Consider the following 21,202-nt stretch of genomic DNA (forward strand, 5'->3'; position numbering starts at 1 on the left):
AAAAGGCGCAGACTGATTAGCGGATTGCTTTATTGCAGCAGTAGCAGTACTATTACAGGGTATCAGAGTACATCTGCACACTGATACCCTGCAGAAAGATAGCAAGTTAAGCCACTGGAGGTCAGCATAGACATCAAATTCAGGGAATGATACTGAAATTGCTTTCTCTGAAAGACAATGAGCAAATGATAGTCATGCAAAGTGAGTGCACATTATAAGACCAGGGACCCCTCTTCCTTCCTTCCCAATGACTTATTTTCAAACCCACTGACTCATCGACCATTAACTTGGACAAGGAGTAACATCAGGCATCACTAAGAGGCTTCACTTATTGTATTTGCAAATTCGTTGGTTGCACTGTATTTTTTTAAAAAGAAGAAGAAGGGAGAAACAAATGGCTTATACCACATCAAACAAAGTTAGAGCCATTAAACCGGTTGCCCTTTCTGAATTAGAAAATGTGCAGGGAGCTTATTGAGGCCACCCTGGCCAGCGGGGGGGGGGGAATATACTGAGCGCCGATTGGCCCAGACACCCTCGAATGATCTGCTTGGAGTTTGTACTTGATGATCGCTACATAAAGCGGAACTGAACCTTTTTAACCGCTCTATTGTGACTGAAACCCGAGGAGAGTAGTTGAAAGCCGGATGCTGTAAGTTAACATTCATCCTCTTCGTGTTATTGCCTGCACGGACACCCACCCTTGTTGTTTAATTGTTCAGTTGTGGGACGATTAATCCGTTTTGGTGGCGCTTTAGTCACTTTTGTGTTGGGTTTTTACACGTTAACCTCGACTGGACTTTTTCCAGCCTGTGCATTCACGTATAAAACAAACTTATGTGCTGAGTATCGATGCATCTGGCGGCTAGGTTGATGTTTAATGTCGACACAAAATCTTGGAGCTTTTGCTTCACCAGCAGCTTCAGTTGGAGGCTGTGGGATCTCATGAATTATTAATGAGGATGTTGCACTCTTCTTTGTTTTCCTTGCGCTACATTCGGTGTATTAAACTCAAGAAAACACTAGCATCAAACTACATCTTCCCTGCGTGTGCTGCTCCTTGCGTAAACGGTTAAAAGGGCCCCTTTTTTACACCCAGGTCGGACTGGCACTTTAGAGCTCAGGTGCATTCAGACCAGAGGCAGCGGTGAGGATGGGACGTGGAAGCCAGCAGACGGTGCCGGGAGAGCCGGACAGTGGGAAAGCTAAAGGCGTTTACACCTGGGAGGAAGTGCAGAGCCACAACAGCAGGAATGATCAATGGCTGGTCATCGATCGAAAGGTTTACAACATCACTCAGTGGGCCAAAAGGCATCCAGGAGGGTTTCGCGTCATCGGCCACTATGCTGGAGAGGATGCCACGGTATATTACGTTTATATGTTTTATGTACTTTCCTTGAAAATAAATTCAGAATGCACGGGCTTGTGCATTTATGTTTGCTTGTTTTTATTTTATTTTTAATAATATGAAAGTTGTGGTGTTTATGAATACCACCTAAATATTGTGATTAACTACAATTCTGGGAGTGAGAACGTGTTGGAGGTGGACCACGGTTTTTTTGTTTTGTTTTTTTAACTGTTAAACGGTTAAAAAAATTCCGGTACTTACACGACTGTAAATGACTTGTTGGCCTATGATCGATTCATTTTGAGCCAGAAACAAACATTGCTGTCAGGTACAAAGAAACTTTTTTGGGAATTTTATATATCCTTTATTTATCAAGGTAAAAAGTGGCACTGACATTAAAAATGTCTAAAAGATACTTTCAAAAGAGGTCATTGCTTTTCATATTATATAACCCTTTCATAAATCCTGTTTACCGATATAAGCAAATATATTAAACATAAAAAACACATGCTGTACAAACACTGGAATTGGATCCATGGATGGCTCCACAGAGCAGATGGCACTGGACACTATTTAAACTCTTTAAGTCTACTTTTTACTCTGCTTAATCGTACTGGCAAGTATAGTTACTAATATACTTGAAATGGACACATTCCTGGGTATTAAATAGTCATTCCAACATTTCTGTCAGAGCTTTCATTCATGTAATAATCTCTTAGATCCTCAGAAAAAACACTTTTAACTGTTCTGGGGTGAGTAAGGGAGATCATGCATCTCCACACCTCTGGAGGAGACCTCCTATCAGAGATCAACTCTGTGTTAACAGTTTTATCTTAATCTTAAGACACACATTTTCTCTATCTTTCGGTTGTTCTTAGTGGTCTTACTGTTTTGTTAATTGGCATTTAATTTTATCAATTGATCTTTTTCTATCTACTACCTACTAATTAATTTTTTATGGATACTGATCATGGCTGTAAGAATATTTAGACCTTCTACAACACAAAGCCAGCAAGTCTTTCTCCCACTGTGTCTCTTTCTTTCTGCATATATTTGTGAATGCTGTTGTTAAGAAAAACATGCTTGGAATTAATTTGATTCACTTGATATTTACTTTAAATATGTCCTGCATGAAAAGTAGTTTACACACCAGTCTACAGTCTACACCTGGACCTTTTGCCACTCCTTACATGTCTATTCATTCTTTGGAGCTCTAACAGAACGAGAGTTCCCCTTTGAGGTTTTATGAATAATGATTCATGAAAAATAAAAATAATACCGGTGGTAGTAAACTTGTTTTTACGCAACATGGTTGCAAATACATAAGTATGTTTACCAGAGGTTTCTTTTTGATTTTGTGACCCCTCAGAAGGATCAAAACTATTTTCAACCACTAAATAATTTCTACTAGCTTACATTTCCAATTTTCTCTCTTTCAGGAGGCATTCACTGCTTTTCATCCTGATTCCAAGTTCGTGCAAAAGTTTCTGAAGCCGCTGCTGCTTGGAGAGTTGGCAGCAACAGAGCCAAGTCAGGACCAAGACAAAAATGTGAGCCTTTGATTCCCTGAATAAAGGACCTTGTTTAGATGCGGAACAGAAGTAGGCCAGCCTTTTCACAGATCTGAATTCCTATTCATGCATTTTACAGTGCTGGGAACAGCTGAGATTCCTGATGCTCAGGTTTCATTGCCGGGTTTAATGCCTCGTTTCTCTGAATCAAAACCTAAAACGGCTAAAATGCAAACATTTTTCTTGATTTCACAAGTGTCACATTAGTACATAACATCCTCTCAGCTTTACAGAACTGTTTGTTTCTTCTTCTCTGAACCCAGGCAGCCATCGTGCAGGATTTCAAAACCTTGCGAGCTCAGGTAGAGAAGCAGGGTCTGTTTCAAGGTCAGCCTTTGTTTTTCTTCCTCCACCTCGGTCACATCGTGCTGCTAGAAGCCCTCGGATGGATGCTTGTTTCAATGTGTGGGACGGGCTGGATACCCACCTTACTGTGCTCGGTGATTTTAGCAACCGCTCAGGTAATTCAGACATAAACTTTAAATGGATCCTAATATGTATTTCCTTATTTTCTGACATATACACTTTTACAAAGGTGGATGCTTACATTAAACACAAAGTTTGAGATAATGAGATAACTAATCCTCAACCTTCGTCAGTAAGAGGATTAGTTCTATTGTAGTAGAATCTCAGAATAAACCAGCCAAAAACATCACATAATGCTTGCTACTTCTTTAGGCGCAGGCTGGATGGCTGCAGCATGACTTTGGTCACCTGTCGGTCTTCAAAAAGTCCACCTGGAACCACGCTGTCCACAAGTTTGTCATTGGTCATTTAAAGGTAACCTCTCTCAGTTATATTCTTTTCATATAAATTAAACACAGGTATTAAAAGATCGATTTTCTCAGGGAGCTTCGGCCAACTGGTGGAATCACAGACATTTCCAGCATCACGCTAAACCCAACATCTTCACCAAGGACCCCGATATCAACACGCTGGACACCTTTGTACTTGGACAGACTATACCAGTGGAGGCAAGTAGCACAGCACTAATGTTTCTAATTTCTTCAGTCATATGATCCAACTTCTCATCACCCTCTGTTTACCTCTGTGTTACAGTACGGGATAAAGAAGATCAAGCACATGCCCTACAATCACCAACACCAGTACTTCTTTCTCTGTATGTTTCTTCAGAGTCATTTAACAAGAATAAAAAACTATGACAGCTTTGTTTTAAAAAGCCTTGTCTTTTTTTTTCTCTTTCAGTGGGACCTCCGCTGCTCATTCCAGTTTTCTACAACTTTAATATAATGCACACCATGATAACCCGGCGATACTGGCTGGTAAGCTCTCAGCCTCTGAGTGGTGTAGTGCAGTTTCTATAATTATTTTCCATTTGATGTATCAGGCTGTATTTAGCCTAGCAAAGGAAACGTGAGCTTAGAGTGCTAAAGAAAAACATTACAGTAAAATCAGAATAGCACAGGTGGTAGCAAACACACAGTTTCTCCTCATTTTCAGAGGCTTAAACTACCATCTGATTATTCTGTGACAAATTAACCAGATAAAAGAACGAAAAGCAAAGTTCATTTCAAATATTGAACTAGCATTTAGTAGCTTTTCATTGTTTTTTAAATATTAAGCCCAAACTGATGTCACTGCAAGGGAAGGAGGCCGGCCATCATTTACACCTATCAGAGAGACAGCAAAAACTTTAGGAGTGCCCAAATCAATGAAGCGCCTTGAGGCGACTTTTGTTGTGATTTGGCGCTATATAAATAAAATTGAATTGAATTGAATTGAATTGAATCAATGATTTGAGACATATTCTTAGAAAGAATGAGTGGACAGCCGGCTCAGTAACACCAAAAGACCTGAAAGATCACAGAAGACAACTGAAGTGCACGATGGCAGAACTATTTCCATGGTTACGAAAAACAGCCTTAAAATATCTAACCAAGTCAAGAACACGCTCGAGGAAGTTAAAGTATCATTGTCAAGGTCTGTGATCGAGACATACCTTTGTGAATGAAAATACAGAGGGTTTAAAACAAGATACATACAGCAGATTATGCTTAAGAACTGGAAGACCAGACTATGCCAGAAATTATGTGAAAAAACCTGCAAAGGTCTGTAAAAATCTTTGGACAGATGAAAACAAGAAGAACTTGTACCAGAATAATGTGAAGAGAAAAGTATGGAGAAGGAGAGAAACCCAATTGTCTGTCAAATATGGTGAAGGCAGTGTTATGCATGAACCTGTATGTCTGCCAGTATCCCCACTGGTGCTTAGTGAAACAGGAGTTTCTCAAGGCAAAGAATGTGAAATTCCTCAAGTCAGTCACCTGATCTCAGGCCAACAGAGCAGCTTTTCATTTACTGAAGACAAAAGTGGAGGCAGAAAGTGACGCAGACAGCAGCTGAAGGTGTCTACAGTAAAGGGATAGCAGAGCATCTATGCTAATCTTCCAATTGTCATTGGCTGCACAGGATTTTCATACACGTACTAAAAATATTGCTTATATTAAATAAAATTGAAGTAGTTTGTTAGTTTAATTTTGAGCCTCTGAAAATAAAGGACTGCGTATGAAATGGCTGTAATTCCCAAACAGTCAATGCAACATTTTTGTTAAACCTCTTATGACAGATGAAGGGCTGCACTGTGTTCTGATCAGAGGCAAAACTACAAAAAATGTCCAATAAATTATGGACCCAATTGTACAAATACAATAGTGATGAATTATGACTCTTGTTAAGTAAGACATTATATAAATCATATGAATGTTCTTGTCTTGTGAAGGATTTGGCTTGGGCCATGACATACTACCTCCGCTACTTCTACTATTATGCACCTCTATACGGCGTGTTTGGCTCAGTGGCGCTCTTTTTTTTTGTCAGGTAAATATTTAGAAAGAGAATTAACCAAAGCATTATGTGATTGCTCTTCCTAATAAGGCATACTTTAGTTGTTACACTGTCTTAGATTAGATTCTGGGTGAAAGAGTCACCTGGTCCTATCAGTTGTAGTATACCTTATTAGGAAGATTTTTTTCTATTCTTTCCGTTATCCCTTCTACAATGAAAGTTATCATGTTGTTATTCATTTTGCAGGTTTTTGGAGAGTCACTGGTTTGTGTGGGTGACTCAGATGAATCACATACCGATGGACATTGATCATGAAAAGCACAAGGACTGGCTGACTATTCAGGTACCTGTACCTATTTTACCAGCAAGGTTGTGCAAAGGTTTTGGACACTTTGATTCTTCCATCGCCCAATCCTCATAAATGTCCCTGTATCACAAATATTGATCTTATTTAGGCTTTTTTCTCGTCTTCAGTTACAATCCACCTGTAATATTGAGCAGTCCTTCTTCAACGACTGGTTCAGTGGGCACCTCAACTTTCAAATCGAGCACCAGTAAGTGAAATGAGTGCAGCAAATGCAGACAAATGTATGTTCAGTGTGCTTTCACAAAGTCGAGTACTAGGATTAAAATAGAAACAACCATTTTGCAGACACAAGCAGCAAATGTCCATAAAACCTCTCTGAATCAGGAACTAGAATCAAGCATCACGCTTGTTGTAAATATAGAAAAAAATGGTGAAAGAGTGGTGTCATCACATGCTAAAGTCAGGCCTCCCCATTTAACCACTTGTGAAACTGCCTCTAATGGCAGCTCTGTGGGGGGGAGCACACACACACAGACATGGAGTCACATTCTGTAAACACAGTTTTTCTGACAGAACTTTTTGTAGGAGCCCAGTCTGCATGCATCGTTCCAGTGCCTTCATAATTTAACAGCTGTCATTAATATGAAATTGTTTGGCAACATAGAGAGACTTTAAAACACAAATTCTCAGACGCTATCATATCTGACAGAAGCTTCCTGTTTCTTTTCTCTCTCAAGCTTGTTCCCTACCATGCCGCGCCACAACTACCACCTGGTGGCGCCACAGGTCCGCGCACTCTGTGAGAAACATGGGATTCCTTACCAGGAGAAAACTTTGTGGCGAGGCCTTGCTGATATTGTCACGTAAGTATTATCATAATGGAGCATTGACGAGGTTGAAAACACACACAGACACTTACTTGTTTTTCCTATTTTTTTTTCTTTTCATCAGGTCACTGAAAACCTCAGGAGACCTCTGGCTCGACGCTTACCTCCATAAATAACAGACTGCATTTCCTTCACTGATGTAAAAGGAGTGTTTTTCATTTTTGCATCAAAAAAACCCAACTAATTGTATCTGTCTGATTATTAAAATCAAGCCACTAGTGGGGGAATGACCTTTCTTATTAATGCTATTGTTAAGTCTGGGGTTCTCGTAAGTTGCCTTTGAGTGTCTTGATCAACAGTAGCCATTCTTTGTCAGTTTAGTCAATTTGGCAGATAAAACATGATCATTTTATTGCTCAAAGGTGTGGTGAGGTAAAGCCATCTGTTGGCCATCCGTCCATTCAAAATTGAGAAGAATTGCATCTCCTCCTACAGTTTCATTCAGAATATAATCAATGATGTCCTAATTGGTCATTACACACACGGTGCTCTGGGGCCAAAGTCACATTTTTCATGTGAGCCAGATGAGCTACTATGTCACTGATGTTCTGGTTTCTCACAAACCACTATTTGTACAATATTAATTTCATTATTTTCTGTCAAAATTAAAATTGTAACCACTTTAAAATGCAGCTCTTGTTATTCTGTTTCAGTTTACAATAAATAAACTGTGCTGACTGTTTCTGGTCCTCTGGTAAAATTGATCCAATGACAAACACAAGAACCATACTGACAAAAGACATACAATTAAGACCGAGTTTATTTATTCATTTTTGAATCATTGTCTTTTTAAAAACTATATACACCCGCTTGAACGTTTCTCTAAATCTCCACTTATTCATTACCAGGATTTACATATCTACTGCACATACTGCTTGTTATTCTGGTGCTTGTGCAGCTTACACTGCAAAACGCCTTGCTGCTAAGAACACGTTAATGGCAGCGTCTCACTTTTACAGACAAAATCTTCATGCAGAATTGTTGCTTGCTAAGTTTGCCAGAATGTCTGAAACCTGATTAGCAAGAATATTTGTTTTAATACTTAGTGTTGATGAGCATTAACCAACCAGGCTGAGAAAATGATACCTGCTAGAAGTAACACAGAGCATGTCTATCTTTTTTTTTCTTTTTTAACTCCTGTAAACAGTTACATGAAAACAGTTGGCCATATATCAGAAAGCATGTCAAGCATTCTGGCACAGATTTTAAAACACAATCGCTAAAATCTACTTTTTTAAAGGTATTTTAGTAAACAGCCTCATTGTTGATGGTGAGCATGAACATTAACTGCACTGCTCATACAAATATGTACATTACATGCAAGTCATGCATACACGTGCTCACACGCACACCGAAGTGTACGTAAATTCATAAGCTCCTTTTTTCTTTTGTTTAGCAGAAATCTTTGTTGAGAAAATTTAAGGAGACAAAGAGAAAAAATGCAACACAATTAAGAAAAAAACGCTTCAAAACATACACGTTGGATGATACAAAATAAATATACAATTAAAGACATACACAATATTTCAGTATTTGCCAAGGCAGATCAGAATTAACTGTAGATTGATTGAAGAAGCTGGTGCACTTAGAAAGCTGTGAAGGAGCTAGATGACTAGATGAATTGTTTAGGTCAACAGGCTCAGTCTTTGCTGCCGGAGTCGATCCTCTCCTGCCGCCGTGTCAAGATCTCCTGCAGCTCTGAGGTTCCACCGCTCTGCTGTAAAGGAAGCATTGGTGTCTCTTTAAATATCGTTTGATGCTGAAGATGTCAGATATACAGACTTGCATATATTTACAAAGCAGTAGCTTTAGGATTTGTTTTCTTCTAAATACAGTTCCAAAGTTCCTGTGTCCATTTTAAATGAGGCACCTGCACAGACACCATGCTAACGCTAAGCTAGCCAAGAACCCAGGGTGACATTACCTGAGTGAATGCCAACCCCAGCCCAGCAGCTAGATGCTGAACTTCAACAATAAACAAGCAGATGATCAGTCAATCTGCAGCTTCAGTTTCTACCTGCTCATGTTTCTAAAGTAGAATCACTGAGGTGTTTGCTTTGAAGTCTTTTTGTGCTCGTTTTCATCTTTGCTTTTTGCTGTCGACTGTGTTCATTTCAATGCAGCGCTGTCTGAGGTTCAATTCTTCATTCTCCTACAGAGAGTCCTCAAATTTTCCTATTGTTTAAATTACAATATTTTCAGCAAACGATAAAACCTACAAATTTCAAATTATTCAGACTAAACAGTTTAAAATAGGCTTTAACTTATTTGTAAAACACCGCGTTCCATTTTTAATTTACATTTTTCTGCAGCATCTCATTGCTGTGAATAAACTCAGTGAAAGATCCAGTTGGTGGTTCAGGAATATACCACACTGCATTGCAATATATATTTACATTCGTAATTTGAGGTTATTAATCTACTTTGTCATTTTTTGTAACTTTTTTGATTACACTTTTGTGTAGCTGTGATTATGAAGAACATGTTAAACTGACAAATTCTTTCTACTTAGTACGGTCTCCATCTCAGTGAGTACATCCACTTTTTATGGCTGTATGTACATTAAGTATAGAGCGTGAATCACTATGAATCTGAAAGCTGACAACAGATTTTACATGCATCTACTTGACTTAACAATCTTGGAAAATTACTGAAAGTTAAAAAGTGGGCATTTTTCATACAGCATCTAAAGGCTGTCAGATGTTCAGCAATGAAAGCACATCTATCAAATGAAACAGCTGTGTAAGCAGTGTGCTGCTGAGGGGACTGACCTCTAGCTGTTCTTTCTGCACGGTGACCAGTGAGAAGACGCGACTGCCTTCATCTCCACAAACAGCCTTCAGTTCTTCTTTGTTCAGGGAAAACAGCTGAGCCCCAGTCAGGATCCCCAGACAGTCAACAGTTCTGCAGAAAACAGTCACACAAAAGACAGTATTTACTAAAACAACATTGCTTCCAAAAGAGAGCACACTGCTAAAGGACCATTTAAAAAAATGTATCCCATTATAACAAAGCATGACAGGAAAAGATACGTATCATCAATAATATTATTCACATTGTCATTTCCTGCACCTGGGTCACGTGACAGGCTCACTGAGACATGTTGCTATACTTAGACACAGCTTAGCTTTGTGCTAAATGCTAACTAGCCACATATGCCAAGGTGGTAACGCTTATATGGTTACAGAGTAACAAGGCAAACAGACACAGCCACCCCACTCTGCATCTGTTCATAAAATAAAGAAAACCTTTAATCACTCCTTTCTGGCATCTCTGTCTGAACTTAAATAGATCGCTTTTTTGCACCAGACTACACCTCCAGGCTAACACCTTTTAAGCCACTAGAGGTCAGTAAAGACATGAAATTCAGCAAGTGATACTCAAGTTGCTGTCTAGGACCTAATATTTATCAAATATAAGAAATACACATTAAAAAGACAATAAATCCTCTTTCTTTCAAATTATTTCTTTTCAAACCAACTGACTTATTTACTGTTTACTTGGAACAAGGATGCACAGAGCGAGATGATGCAAATTCTTTGCAAAAAAGGCTCATACTGCACCAAACATCTACTTAGCGAATTAGAAAATTTGTTATGCACCCTATGTGGAGTTTAACAAATGATTTGGCCCACAAGCCGTGAGTTGTTTATCCCTGCTTTTAAGGCGTAGGGAGGTATTTTGATTTGGTGGATTAGTGAGAGTTGTGGGTAACTTACGATTTTGAGAAGCCTTTTGAATTGAGCCATGCAGTCACTTGCTCTGGCTTTGAGCTAGATTTGAGCAGGACTTGAGCGCTGGCTGACGGTCGTTCCACGTGCAACTTCCTTGGGGGCTGCTTGTTATTGATTTTAGTCAGCAGCTCCTCTATCACTGCAGCATGGAAATATGATGGAGACAAAAGTCAGAGCAAGAACAGCTACCTCTTAAAAAAACAACAAACAACAAACAGGGGGAAAAAAACATAACTGGAATTTCTGATTACTTTTTAACCCTTACTTTCACTCTTGGGTCTTTCCTTCTTGAAGCTATTTCCAGGGCTTCGAGACCCAGGGGAGGACGGGCTGTAACCTTGCTGCACACACAGAAACACAAACACAGGTCATGAGAAAGCAATCAAAGCCAGCATTATTCCAAAAAACTGGTTTGTCTTTTATCTCATTCTGCTTGACTAATTCTTGCCAAGTAGCCAAAAGCAAAGTACGTGTGGGAGGTTCTCACACATAGACAAGTGTTTGCTGGAGGGCATTTCTTTAAGCAAGCAGCAGGTACCTATAAGAATGCAGCGTAAACTTTTCTTATTTACGAGACCACTTTATTACAGCTCTATCATGAAATGATAACTTGACTTTAATCCCGGAAGTATCCTGTGAAAGAAAATCATATCCAGCTAGTGATAAAGAAACCTTGACCTTTCTCGTAAGCTTATAGGGATAATTAGTTATTGTCGTCCTGGAATCCATCACAACACCTTTTAGACAATACATCTGGGCTTTTTCAGAGGTGGGAAGTAACAAAGTACAAATACTTACAACTTTTTATTTTTATTCTTTAAATGTTTTTTTACACAGATATCTTTAGTTTCTACTCCTTGGAAAAATTCCTTAGAATTTTGGTTCAGATGTATCATCTATGGCATTTATACTGGGAGTTTACAGGGAGTGCAGAATTATTAGGCAAGTTGTATTTTTGAGGAATAATGTTATTATTGAACAACAACCATGTTCTCAATGAACCCAAAAAAACTCATTAATATCAAAGCTGAATGTTTTTGGAAGTAGTTTTTAGTTTGTTTTTAGTTTTAGCTATTTTAGGGGGATATCTGTGTGTGCAGGTGACTATTACTGTGCATAATTATTAGGCAACTTAACAAAAAACAAATATATACCCATTTCAATTATTTATTTTTACCAGTGAAACCAATATAACATCTCCACATTCACAAATATACATTTCTGACATTCAAAAACAAAACAAAAACAAATCAGTGACCAATATAGCCACCTTTCTTTGCAAGGACACTCAAAAGCCTGCCATCCATGGATTCTGTCAGTGTTTTGATCTGTTCACCATCAACATTGCGTGCAGCAGCAACCACAGCCTCCCAGACACTGTTCAGAGAGGTGTACTGTTTTCCCTCCTTGTAAATCTCACATTTGATGATGGACCACAGGTTCTCAATGGGGTTCAGATCAGGTGAACAAGGTGGCCATGTCATTAGTTTTTCTTCTTTTATACCCTTTCTTGCCAGCCACGCTGTGGAGTACTTGGACGCGTGTGATGGAGCATTGTCCTGCATGAAAATCACGTTTTTCTTGAAGGATGCAGACTTCTTCCTGTACCACTGCTTGAAGAAGGTGTCTTCCAGAAACTGGCAGTAGGACTGGGAGTTGAGCTTGACTCCATCCTCAACCCGAAAAGGCCCCACAAGCTCATCTTTGATGATACCAGCCCAAACCAGTACTCCACCTCCACCTTGCTGGCGTCTGAGTCGGACTGGAGCTCTCTGCCCTTTACCAATCCAGCCACGGGCCCATCCATCTGGCCCATCAAGACTCACTCTCATTTCATCAGTCCATAAAATCTTAGAAAAACCAGTCTTGAGATATTTCTTGGCCCAGTCTTGACGTTTCAGCTTGTGTGTCTTGTTCAGTGGTGGTCGTCTTTCAGCCTTTCTTACCTTGGCCATGTCTCTGAGTATTGCACACATTGTGCTTTTGGGCACTCCAGTGATGTTGCAGCTCTGAAATATGGCCAAACTGGTGGCAAGTGGCATCTTGGCAGCTGCACGCTTGACTTTTCTCAGTTCATGGGCAGTTATTTGGTGCCTTGGTTTTTCCACACGCTTCTTGCGACCCTGTTGACTATTTTGAATGAAACGCTTGATTGTTCGATGATCACGCTTCAGAAGCTTTGCAATTTTGAGACTGCTGCATCCCTCTGCAAGATAGCTCACTATTTTTGACTTTTCTGAGCCTGTCAAGTCCTTCTTTTGACCCATTTTGCCAAAGGAAAGGACATTGCCTAATAATTATCCACACCTGATATAGGGTGTTGATGTCATTAGACCACACCCCTTCTCATTACAGAGATGCACATCACCTAATATGCTTAATTGGTAGTAGGCTTTCGAGCCTATACAGCTTGGAGTAAGACAACATGCATGAAGATGATGATGTGGACAAAATACTCATTTGCCTAATAATTCTGCACTCCCTGTAAAGTGGGCTGGAGTGAGTGTAGGTGTTGTGGCCTTGGTACTTCAGCATCATGCTAGCTACAGAATAGCAGTGAGCATAAAGAAAGTAATGTTTTTTTTTAATGGTAGGCAATTTCAAATTCAGTGTTTCTATCAGCTCAACAAACATCAGCAAACACACAAACTGTTTGTGTGCAGTTTGTCGCACAGTGCGTTGCTAGCTAAATGTCCAGATGCTGTATTTCACAGGGAGAGAAAAGAGGGCAAGATAAGTTCATTCAGAGATGGAGAAAGATGTAAGAAAGCCAGGAGAGGAGAGGAAGAAGAAGGAAGAAAAACTTTGCATGAAAATACTCTGTAGTTTTTAAATGGGATAAAGAGGTTACTTTACAGTACTGTGGGGAATTTATAGTAAAGCACTGCGCTGGGCTGGTGCACAGTGGCTGTGGTGCTTATGGTCAGTTACAGCTTACATGAAGTAGACTAATTTCCATTTAAGATGATGATGTTTAGATTAATTAGCTGAATTCCAACTTTATACCAACTATATGCTGTCTAGTATAAAGAAACAGTATAATGTTAGTGTCGCAGATGGACATCACCCACCATAACTTGCGAAATTCAGTTGTGTAAATGCACAAAGAGCAGCACGTCAGCTGATCACAGCCCATAAACTAAGAAAATATACTGACGCTCACATTAATTATTATGATTTGTGATTCTTTCCCCACTCTGAGCCACTACAGAGATCTTAGAGTAATCTATCTATCTATCTATCTATCTATCTGTTAGGGGTGCAACGATATTCGTATCGATATTGAACCGTTCGATACAGTGCTTTCGGTTTGGTACGCATATGTATCGAACAATACAAAATTTTTAATTTATTTGATCAACTTTCCTTCTGACGATGCTGTCTGTGTTGAGCGCTCAGTGGATCTGCGCTCGACAGTGCAGCCTAGGCGGAGTAGTCGAATGCAGATTAACTGAGCACAGGGCAAGCTAGCGAGACAGAAGTTAAGCTCTCCTTGCAACATGGCAAATTGAACCCCCCCCCCCCCCAATTCAGATCTGGCGTTTGGAATTATTTTGGTTTTCATGTGACGTATGACCCTGAAGGTAAGCGCGTCATGGACTAAAGTAAAACAGTATGTTGGATGTGCCACGCAATGCTCAATTACATGGGTGGGAACTAGTGTGTTAGCGCAGTTAGCTCGTTAATGTGTTAACGGAGATTTGCCGTGTTGTGGCGTTAACGTCATTTCAACGAGATTAACGCTGACTGCACTAGTGGGAACACAACGAATATGACTGCACGTTTACACTGACATCATCCTAGTGCAAAGACAAGTGGAAGCAGACAAAAACAACAAGCATGCATGCTACAAACTTTACCCGAGTCATTTAGACAGCCGTTAGCACATGATTCTCCTTATGGGGACCTGATATGTTTAATATTGTGGCGAGCTCAGACAAGGTGGAGACGGAGGTGTCGTTTGGTCTTGCTTCCCGTGAGCTAGCCAGGGAGCACAGCCGTTTATTGACATCTGCAGAAGAACACTGCCGCTAGCTAACTGCTCAGCGCGGCAACCGCACAGCAGCAACAACAACACACAGGGCGCCCTCTGACCCCGGAAGGACACACCGTCGCAGCGAGAGGGCGTCACCCGTCACTATGGCAACATAAACAAAACATAACTGTACAAACAGAACCCCGAACAGCCCTGACCCGCTACATAGCCCCCACCTAAGGGGTCAGTCGTCCCCGACGACCCCATTACCCCACACAAAGTCCTGCAAATGTCCAGGTGCCTTCTTTTGGCTCACCGGCCGGTCACGACCGGCGGGGGAAAAGTCACTCGGGTCAGAACATGGGGTGCCACCATCATCCCACTTCTGACACCAATGTGGCGAGCTCAGACAATGAGGAGACAGAGGTGTCGTTTGGTCTTGCTTCCCGTGAGCTAGCCAGGGAGCACAGCCGTTTATTGACATCTGCAGAAGAACACTGCAGAAGAACACTGCCGCTAGCTAACTGCTCAGCGCGGCAACCGCACAGCAGCAACAACAACACACAGGGCGCCCTCTGACCCCGGAAGGACACACCGTCGCAGCGAGAGGGCGTCACCCGTCACTATGGCAACATAAACAAAACATAACTGTACAAACAGAACCCCGAACAGCCCTGACCCATTACCCCACATAAAGTCCTGCAAATGTCCAGGTGCCTTCTTTTGGCTCACCGGCCGGTCACGACCGGCGGGGGAAAAGTCACTCGGGTCAGAACATGGGGTGCCACCATCATCCCACTTCTGACACCAATGTGGCGAGCTCAGACAAGGAGGAGACAGAGGTGTCGTTTGGTCTTGCTTCCCGTGAGCTAGCCAGGGAGCACAGTCGTTTATTGACATCTGCAGAAGAACACTGCCGCTAGCTAACTGCTCAGCGCGGCAACCGCACAGCAACAACACACAGGGCGCCCTCTGACCCCGGAAGGACACACCGTCGCAGCGAGAGGGCGTCACCCGTCACTATGGCAACATAAACAAAACATAACTGTACAAACAGAACCCTGAACAGCCCTGACCCGCTACAATATGCTGCTGAGAATATAGCCCAGAAGAAGCGTATAGTATAGCTTTTATTTTGGAAAGAGCCATTTCTCTGTAATAAACGCTCTTTTCCAAAGATGAGTGATTCCTCAATCAGATACAGGGCTCGCAAAATCGCTAGCCAGACGTCCCGGGGTTAGCGATTTTTCCAGTCAGGCTACCAAAATCTATCTGCCCTGCCCGTCGGGCTATTGTAGGAAGGAAAAATATATGTCAATGCTTTTGCATTCTTTCGGAAATGTAGCTGGGTAATTATGTCATTGGCATCGATGAGCCACTGTCAATATGTGACATATTGAAATCCCGTTTGAATTTGCGCTTGTTTTTTGCTTTCACTTTGCAATCACGCAAACTGTGTATAGAGAGCAACAGCACTGATTGGTGAGTGATGATAATTTGTGCACCAATTCCTCTGACATCGTCTTATCAATCGTTAGCTTACTATGCAAACATGACAAGTGAAATCTCCCGCAGCTTAAACATATGAGAGGTTGATCGCGCAGAGAATCGCTGACCGTTGTGTGTGTGTATAAAGGCAGCAGGATATATATTTCAGTTCTGCTGAGCCAAATAAGACAGGTCAGGGTGAAGAAGTGACAGCCAAAGAAAAGCTTACCACAAAATGGAAAAGTTATGACAAATCAGTCTATAAGGCAAAAAGAAAGTGCAGCTTTATGGTTTCATGGACAAAAGAATTTCTGTGGCTGCAATATGATGAGCTACATAACCGGGGCTGCACATAAGTGGTCCGCAGGTGTGCATTCGCTGTCAAAAAAAAAAAAAAAAAAAAAAAAAAACGCGCACAAGATATGAAGTTGCAACGCGTGTTTGCATACATAAGATTTTCTGGAGGAGGACAGACATTTGTTTAGAACTCTTAAAGATGTCGACGAAGCAAGCTCCTTTAAGCAATTACTTTGGTGTTCCTCCACCTCCAAACAAATGTCAGAAGGAGTCCGAACCACAAAAGAAGCATGTATTCTCGGAAAAGTGGTTGCAGGAGGTGAGCTGGCTTCAAACAAATGATGAACGCACAGAGATGTGGTGCGGAATGTGCCGTGAAAATCCCACTCTAGCCCCCAAAACAGTGCTTTTATATGGACGCAAACGCGCGTTGCAACTTCTTATCTGGTGCGCGTCTTTTATTTTGACAGCGAATGCGCACATGCGGACCACTTGTGTGCACCCGTGTAAATAACATGATGTTCTGCCGGGTGCGTTGTTGGTTTTCTCTCGATTTCTGAGTCGACAAGCGCCTTTGTTACTGGGACCAGTCATTTTAAGAAAGGCCCCCATTAGAACCCATGAGAAATGCAAGAAATGCATTATTGCTCAGTCTGCAATATCTTTCCCAGAACAAACACCAATTGCAAATAACATACTAAAAATAAACCTGAAAAATCTGTTTAGAACAGTGTACTATGTTGCAAAGAGTGAACTACCACTGGCAAAATTTAGCAGTCTTTGCAAACTTCAAAAAGCAAATGGCCTAGATCTTGGTTCCACTTGTCTCTTACCCGTGACTTCAGTGGAAATTTCAAATTCAGGATCTGACACAGACTGATTCATGTCCTACACAGTTCTTACAAGTTCATAGAAATTTCTGTTCAATTAGAACCAAGTATTTGAGTTGATGATTGTAATTTTTATACAATGTTGTAATTTGTTTTTCAACAATTTTTTGATTAATGTTTTGTTTCCTTTACAATATTATACTTTAATGTATAATATTGTAAAGGAAACAAAACATCAATCAAAAAATTTCTCTCTTTTTTATTCGGGCTACTTAAATTTATTTTGGGCTACCAAAAACTGAAGAGTCCCTGCCCGAAGGGCTACCAGGGATTTTGAAATTTTGAGAGCCCTGAGATATATTTATTTTTTTAATTACTTTTGTTTCAGCAACATTAAATTTAAAAACTGTACTTTTGAGTTAAAATATATATCTATAAGTTTAATAAATTACAAATTAAAAAAGCATGAACATTTTTTTTGTATCGAAAAAATATCGAACCGTGACACCAAAGTATCGAACCGAACCGAACCGTGAATTTTGTGTATCGTTGCACCCCTACTATCTATCTATCTATCTATCTATCTATCTATCTATCTATCTATCTATCTATCTATCTATCTATCTATCTATCTATCTATCTATCTATCTATCTAGTATACTTTGCATAAAAACAGATAGAGAAGAATTTTGGTAGAACTGTCCTTCAAGGATCTACTTTTTACTTTCTTACTCTGAGTACATTTCAGAGCCTGTATTTTTTACTTTAACTTGAATAAAGAAGTTGATTTAGTACTTCAACTTTTACCAGAATATTTTTAACACAAGTATCTGTTCTTCTACTTAAGTACAAAAAGTCTGTACTTTTGCCTCCTCTGGTCTATGAAGTGAAGATAAGATTACAGCTAAAGTGACATGGCTCTGTACAGTGTAAACAAAGGTGAAGAAAAAAATGAAAAGTATTATTTGTCCTGTGGCTGCACTGAATTCTTTTATTATTGTTACTAAAAAAAAAACCCCACTAAAAAACACATTCTTTTTACAGACACATGAAAACATTTTCCTTCCTTTCTTTTTCCAAAGCAAAAAATGGAAACAAAACAATGGACCATTTTTTTAGGTATCTTAACCAAGGGTTGAGAACGGAAAAGAAAGGAAAAGAAAAGATCAAATTCCATGCAGCAGAAGCACTTATATGATCTTATTTTATTACACACATTGTTTTTCCTTGGCAAAGTCTGGCACTGACCAAAATGCAGCCTGACTGCTGAGAGCTCAGTCAGAAACCCTCATGCTGCAAGCAGAGCTGAGAAACAGGCTGCTGAGGCATGTGAGAAGTCACTCAGTGTGGCTATATTAAATTACACACTAGTTTAGACACAGAAGAATATCAAACAAAATAACATCTAAACAGCTAAGATGCATGGGATTTAAAGGATAAAATAAAACCCAGATGTAGCCCATCCAGCTCATGATACTTCACAAATCACAGGTAAATCGTAAGTAATGCATGAAGTACAGAAAGAAAGTTACAAGTTTTGTTACAACAAACTAATTAAAATTCACTGAGAAGTCAATAGAGTCACATCCAGGACAAATTAATTACTAAAACCTGACCAGCGTTTTAGGAATAGCAGAGATTCTTATGAAAATAGAAACAACCCCTGTGACCTTGAACTTGAGTACAGTTTGGTTAAAGACCCATCAGGTGATCACTGTGTTTCACTGCATTCTGAGTAATACTCTAGCAGGAATAGCAATTCTCGCGAATTGTGGCGGGACGGATTCATGCCTCATCGTTGCCATTGCATGAGCTCATCGGCTCTTGGGCACGATGAACTAACAAGTCACTTTTGTTTCATGACATGAGATGCCATTGGTAACAGCTATGTTTTTCACAAATTACTATCAATCTAATCTAATCTGTTATCGTGAATGCTTTATAGCAGTCAGATGGACTTCAGAACTGTGGTGTCATGACTAGGAAGGATCTTAAACTTTGGGTAAACAATAAAGTCTAAACAGTCAAAAGTGTGTGTTTTATTCGTTTTCAAATAGAACCAAAAAAGAGTTTTAAAAATGCAGACGGGCGGGTGTTGGTCACCTGGTAGGAGTAGGGGACCTCTGGCTCTTCTATTGTCACAACATCCAGGATGTTATATGGGACATAGCCGGCTTGCCCGCTGCGGTTCCGTAGTTTCCACCACTGTTTTTCATCCTCTAACACCTGCAAAAGACAGTTCACGCATTACTCCACTGTACTGCAAATGGTGACAGACGCTTGACCTGTGCACAGCTGAAATTGGTTTGCTACCATTTGTGTTTTAGCACCATATGATGGGTTTACAGGTAACACACTCCCATTCAGCAGATAAAATGTCCAAGTTAATGAGTAAAACTATCAAATTGGTTGAAATTACAAACGTCAAATGAAGGACAAAAGAATATGTCATTACAACCTCGAGGACTTCATCCTGCAGCACTGACAGCTCGTTGGCATTCCGCGCGACAAAGCTGTAGCGAATTTTGGCATATTTGGGGGCCTGAGGGATCCCATTGTAGGACCTGTGGAGACACATGGTGTCAAAGTTTTATATTTTGTGATATCGCATGTGGAAAAACACCAAAAAATAAATAAAAATTATGTGGAGGACCTCATTACTTACCCATTTAAGGGGCTTGAGGGATGAGGCCTGTAATACTGAAAAAGAACCAAAAATAAATAAACAAATTTACAGATACCGGCATTTATTTTTTCCACAGGTAGGGAACATTTAATAAAAGCCTTACATCCTCAGGTTTGTGTTTACTGTAAGTTGGGCTTGAGGGGGAAGCTAGGGGGGCAGAGGGTCCTTCCGTTTCCCACGGGGATGTCAAGAAAAGATCCGCCGGCGGCTCCCAGCCGTTTCGAAACCTCGGGTAATAAGGAGGAGCGCACTGATCCCTCGGCCACTCGGCTCTGCAGGAAGACGAGTGAAGGGATGGTCAAAAAAATTGCACTTGAGCTACTCTACTGTGGAGACAGAGCTAGCAGTACCAGTGCAGATGCTGAACTGGTCATTGCTGTTCATGGGGAAACTGCCATAATGTTCAGGGGGTGCTAAACTTCTTCATCCATCCAAATCTATGAAATCAGATCTCACTGCACAATGAAAAATGATCATAATTTGCTCAAATTTTTTTTTAAATTTTCAAGGTGTTTTGCGTCCTACAAATGCTAATTAAGACAGGGGATATATCATTAGAAGAAAATGCAGATTTTCATCTGAAAATGCTTACAGTATGTTGAAGGTAACCGTAACACTGTAGATTTATAAATATATTATAAATATATTTATTCTTAATTTTAAACATATATGTTTTTTTGATGTTCTATTGAAAAAGCTGACTGTAAATATGAAAACTGACAGCATTACTCACATAATTTTAACTAGCTTACTATGACGTCTTGTAATATTTAGACATTAGGTCTATCGTACATGAACCTCTTAACTATTTTACAAACAAACAAGTACAAATTCCTTGCAGTTCTGCATGCTTCTGCAATTGAGGCAAATATGTAAGTACCTGCACCTGTTACTGTATGTCATGCTTGTGCCATGAAACACATTTGACACTGGGACAGATAATTTAGGATTACATTTACTATATTTAGATTTAGAATTAGGACACAATAACACATGCATGCATGACATAAGCCAGCTTTGGCTTCATTTAGTTTCAGTCTCTGTAGATTAGTTCAACTTTTAATTGTCATACCGGTATATCAAATTAAACATCGCTGCTAGAGTAAAACATCCTAAAACAACACTTTGCAGCCCTGTTTAGCTTTGTCGCTTCTTTAATTGCAACTGTAAAACGTAGTTCAGCATTTTACGCAGGACCACATGGTCACCCCGACCCCCCGCAGGGCAAGATTGCGACAAAAGAGATCCATGTCACAAGCACTGAATCATAACC

At 40.2% G+C, this 21,202-nt stretch overlaps 2 protein-coding genes across 4 annotated transcripts in view; one reads left to right on the forward strand and one right to left on the reverse strand.

Moving 5' to 3' along the window:
* The first annotated feature begins 571 nt into the window (after window positions 1–571).
* On the forward strand, window positions 572–7,600 carry LOC113026694 (fatty acid desaturase 2-like). The gene is made up of 13 exons (XM_026175752.1): window positions 572–652; window positions 1,100–1,363; window positions 2,788–2,898; window positions 3,183–3,380; window positions 3,598–3,699; window positions 3,768–3,893; window positions 3,979–4,039; window positions 4,126–4,202; window positions 5,660–5,757; window positions 5,971–6,067; window positions 6,199–6,278; window positions 6,769–6,894; window positions 6,983–7,600. Exons 2-13 carry the CDS (start codon window positions 1,154–1,156, stop codon window positions 7,032–7,034), a joined length of 1,338 nt encoding a protein of 445 aa, XP_026031537.1. The 5' UTR covers window positions 572–652; window positions 1,100–1,153; the 3' UTR covers window positions 7,035–7,600.
* A 52-nt stretch (window positions 7,601–7,652) lies between these two features.
* eps8l2 (EPS8 signaling adaptor L2) overlaps window positions 7,653–21,202 on the reverse strand; it is a 29,963-nt gene continuing 16,413 nt past the window's right edge. For all 3 annotated transcript variants that reach the window (XM_026175746.1, XM_026175745.1, XM_026175744.1), the window contains 8 exons: window positions 20,033–20,201; window positions 19,909–19,943; window positions 19,702–19,807; window positions 19,347–19,469; window positions 10,918–10,993; window positions 10,638–10,791; window positions 9,690–9,822; window positions 7,653–8,635 (listed from right to left, as the gene is read on the reverse strand). In XM_026175746.1, the coding sequence (XP_026031531.1) occupies window positions 8,558–8,635; window positions 9,690–9,822; window positions 10,638–10,791; window positions 10,918–10,993; window positions 19,347–19,469; window positions 19,702–19,807; window positions 19,909–19,943; window positions 20,033–20,201 (874 nt within the window). In that variant the 3' untranslated portion in view covers window positions 7,653–8,557. The remainder of the gene's footprint in view (window positions 8,636–9,689; window positions 9,823–10,637; window positions 10,792–10,917; window positions 10,994–19,346; window positions 19,470–19,701; window positions 19,808–19,908; window positions 19,944–20,032; window positions 20,202–21,202) is intronic.

The sequence above is a fragment of the Astatotilapia calliptera genome, chromosome 7 (genome assembly GCF_900246225.1).
Source record: "Astatotilapia calliptera chromosome 7, fAstCal1.2, whole genome shotgun sequence".
In the NCBI taxonomy this organism is placed as follows: Eukaryota; Metazoa; Chordata; class Actinopteri; order Cichliformes; family Cichlidae; genus Astatotilapia; species Astatotilapia calliptera.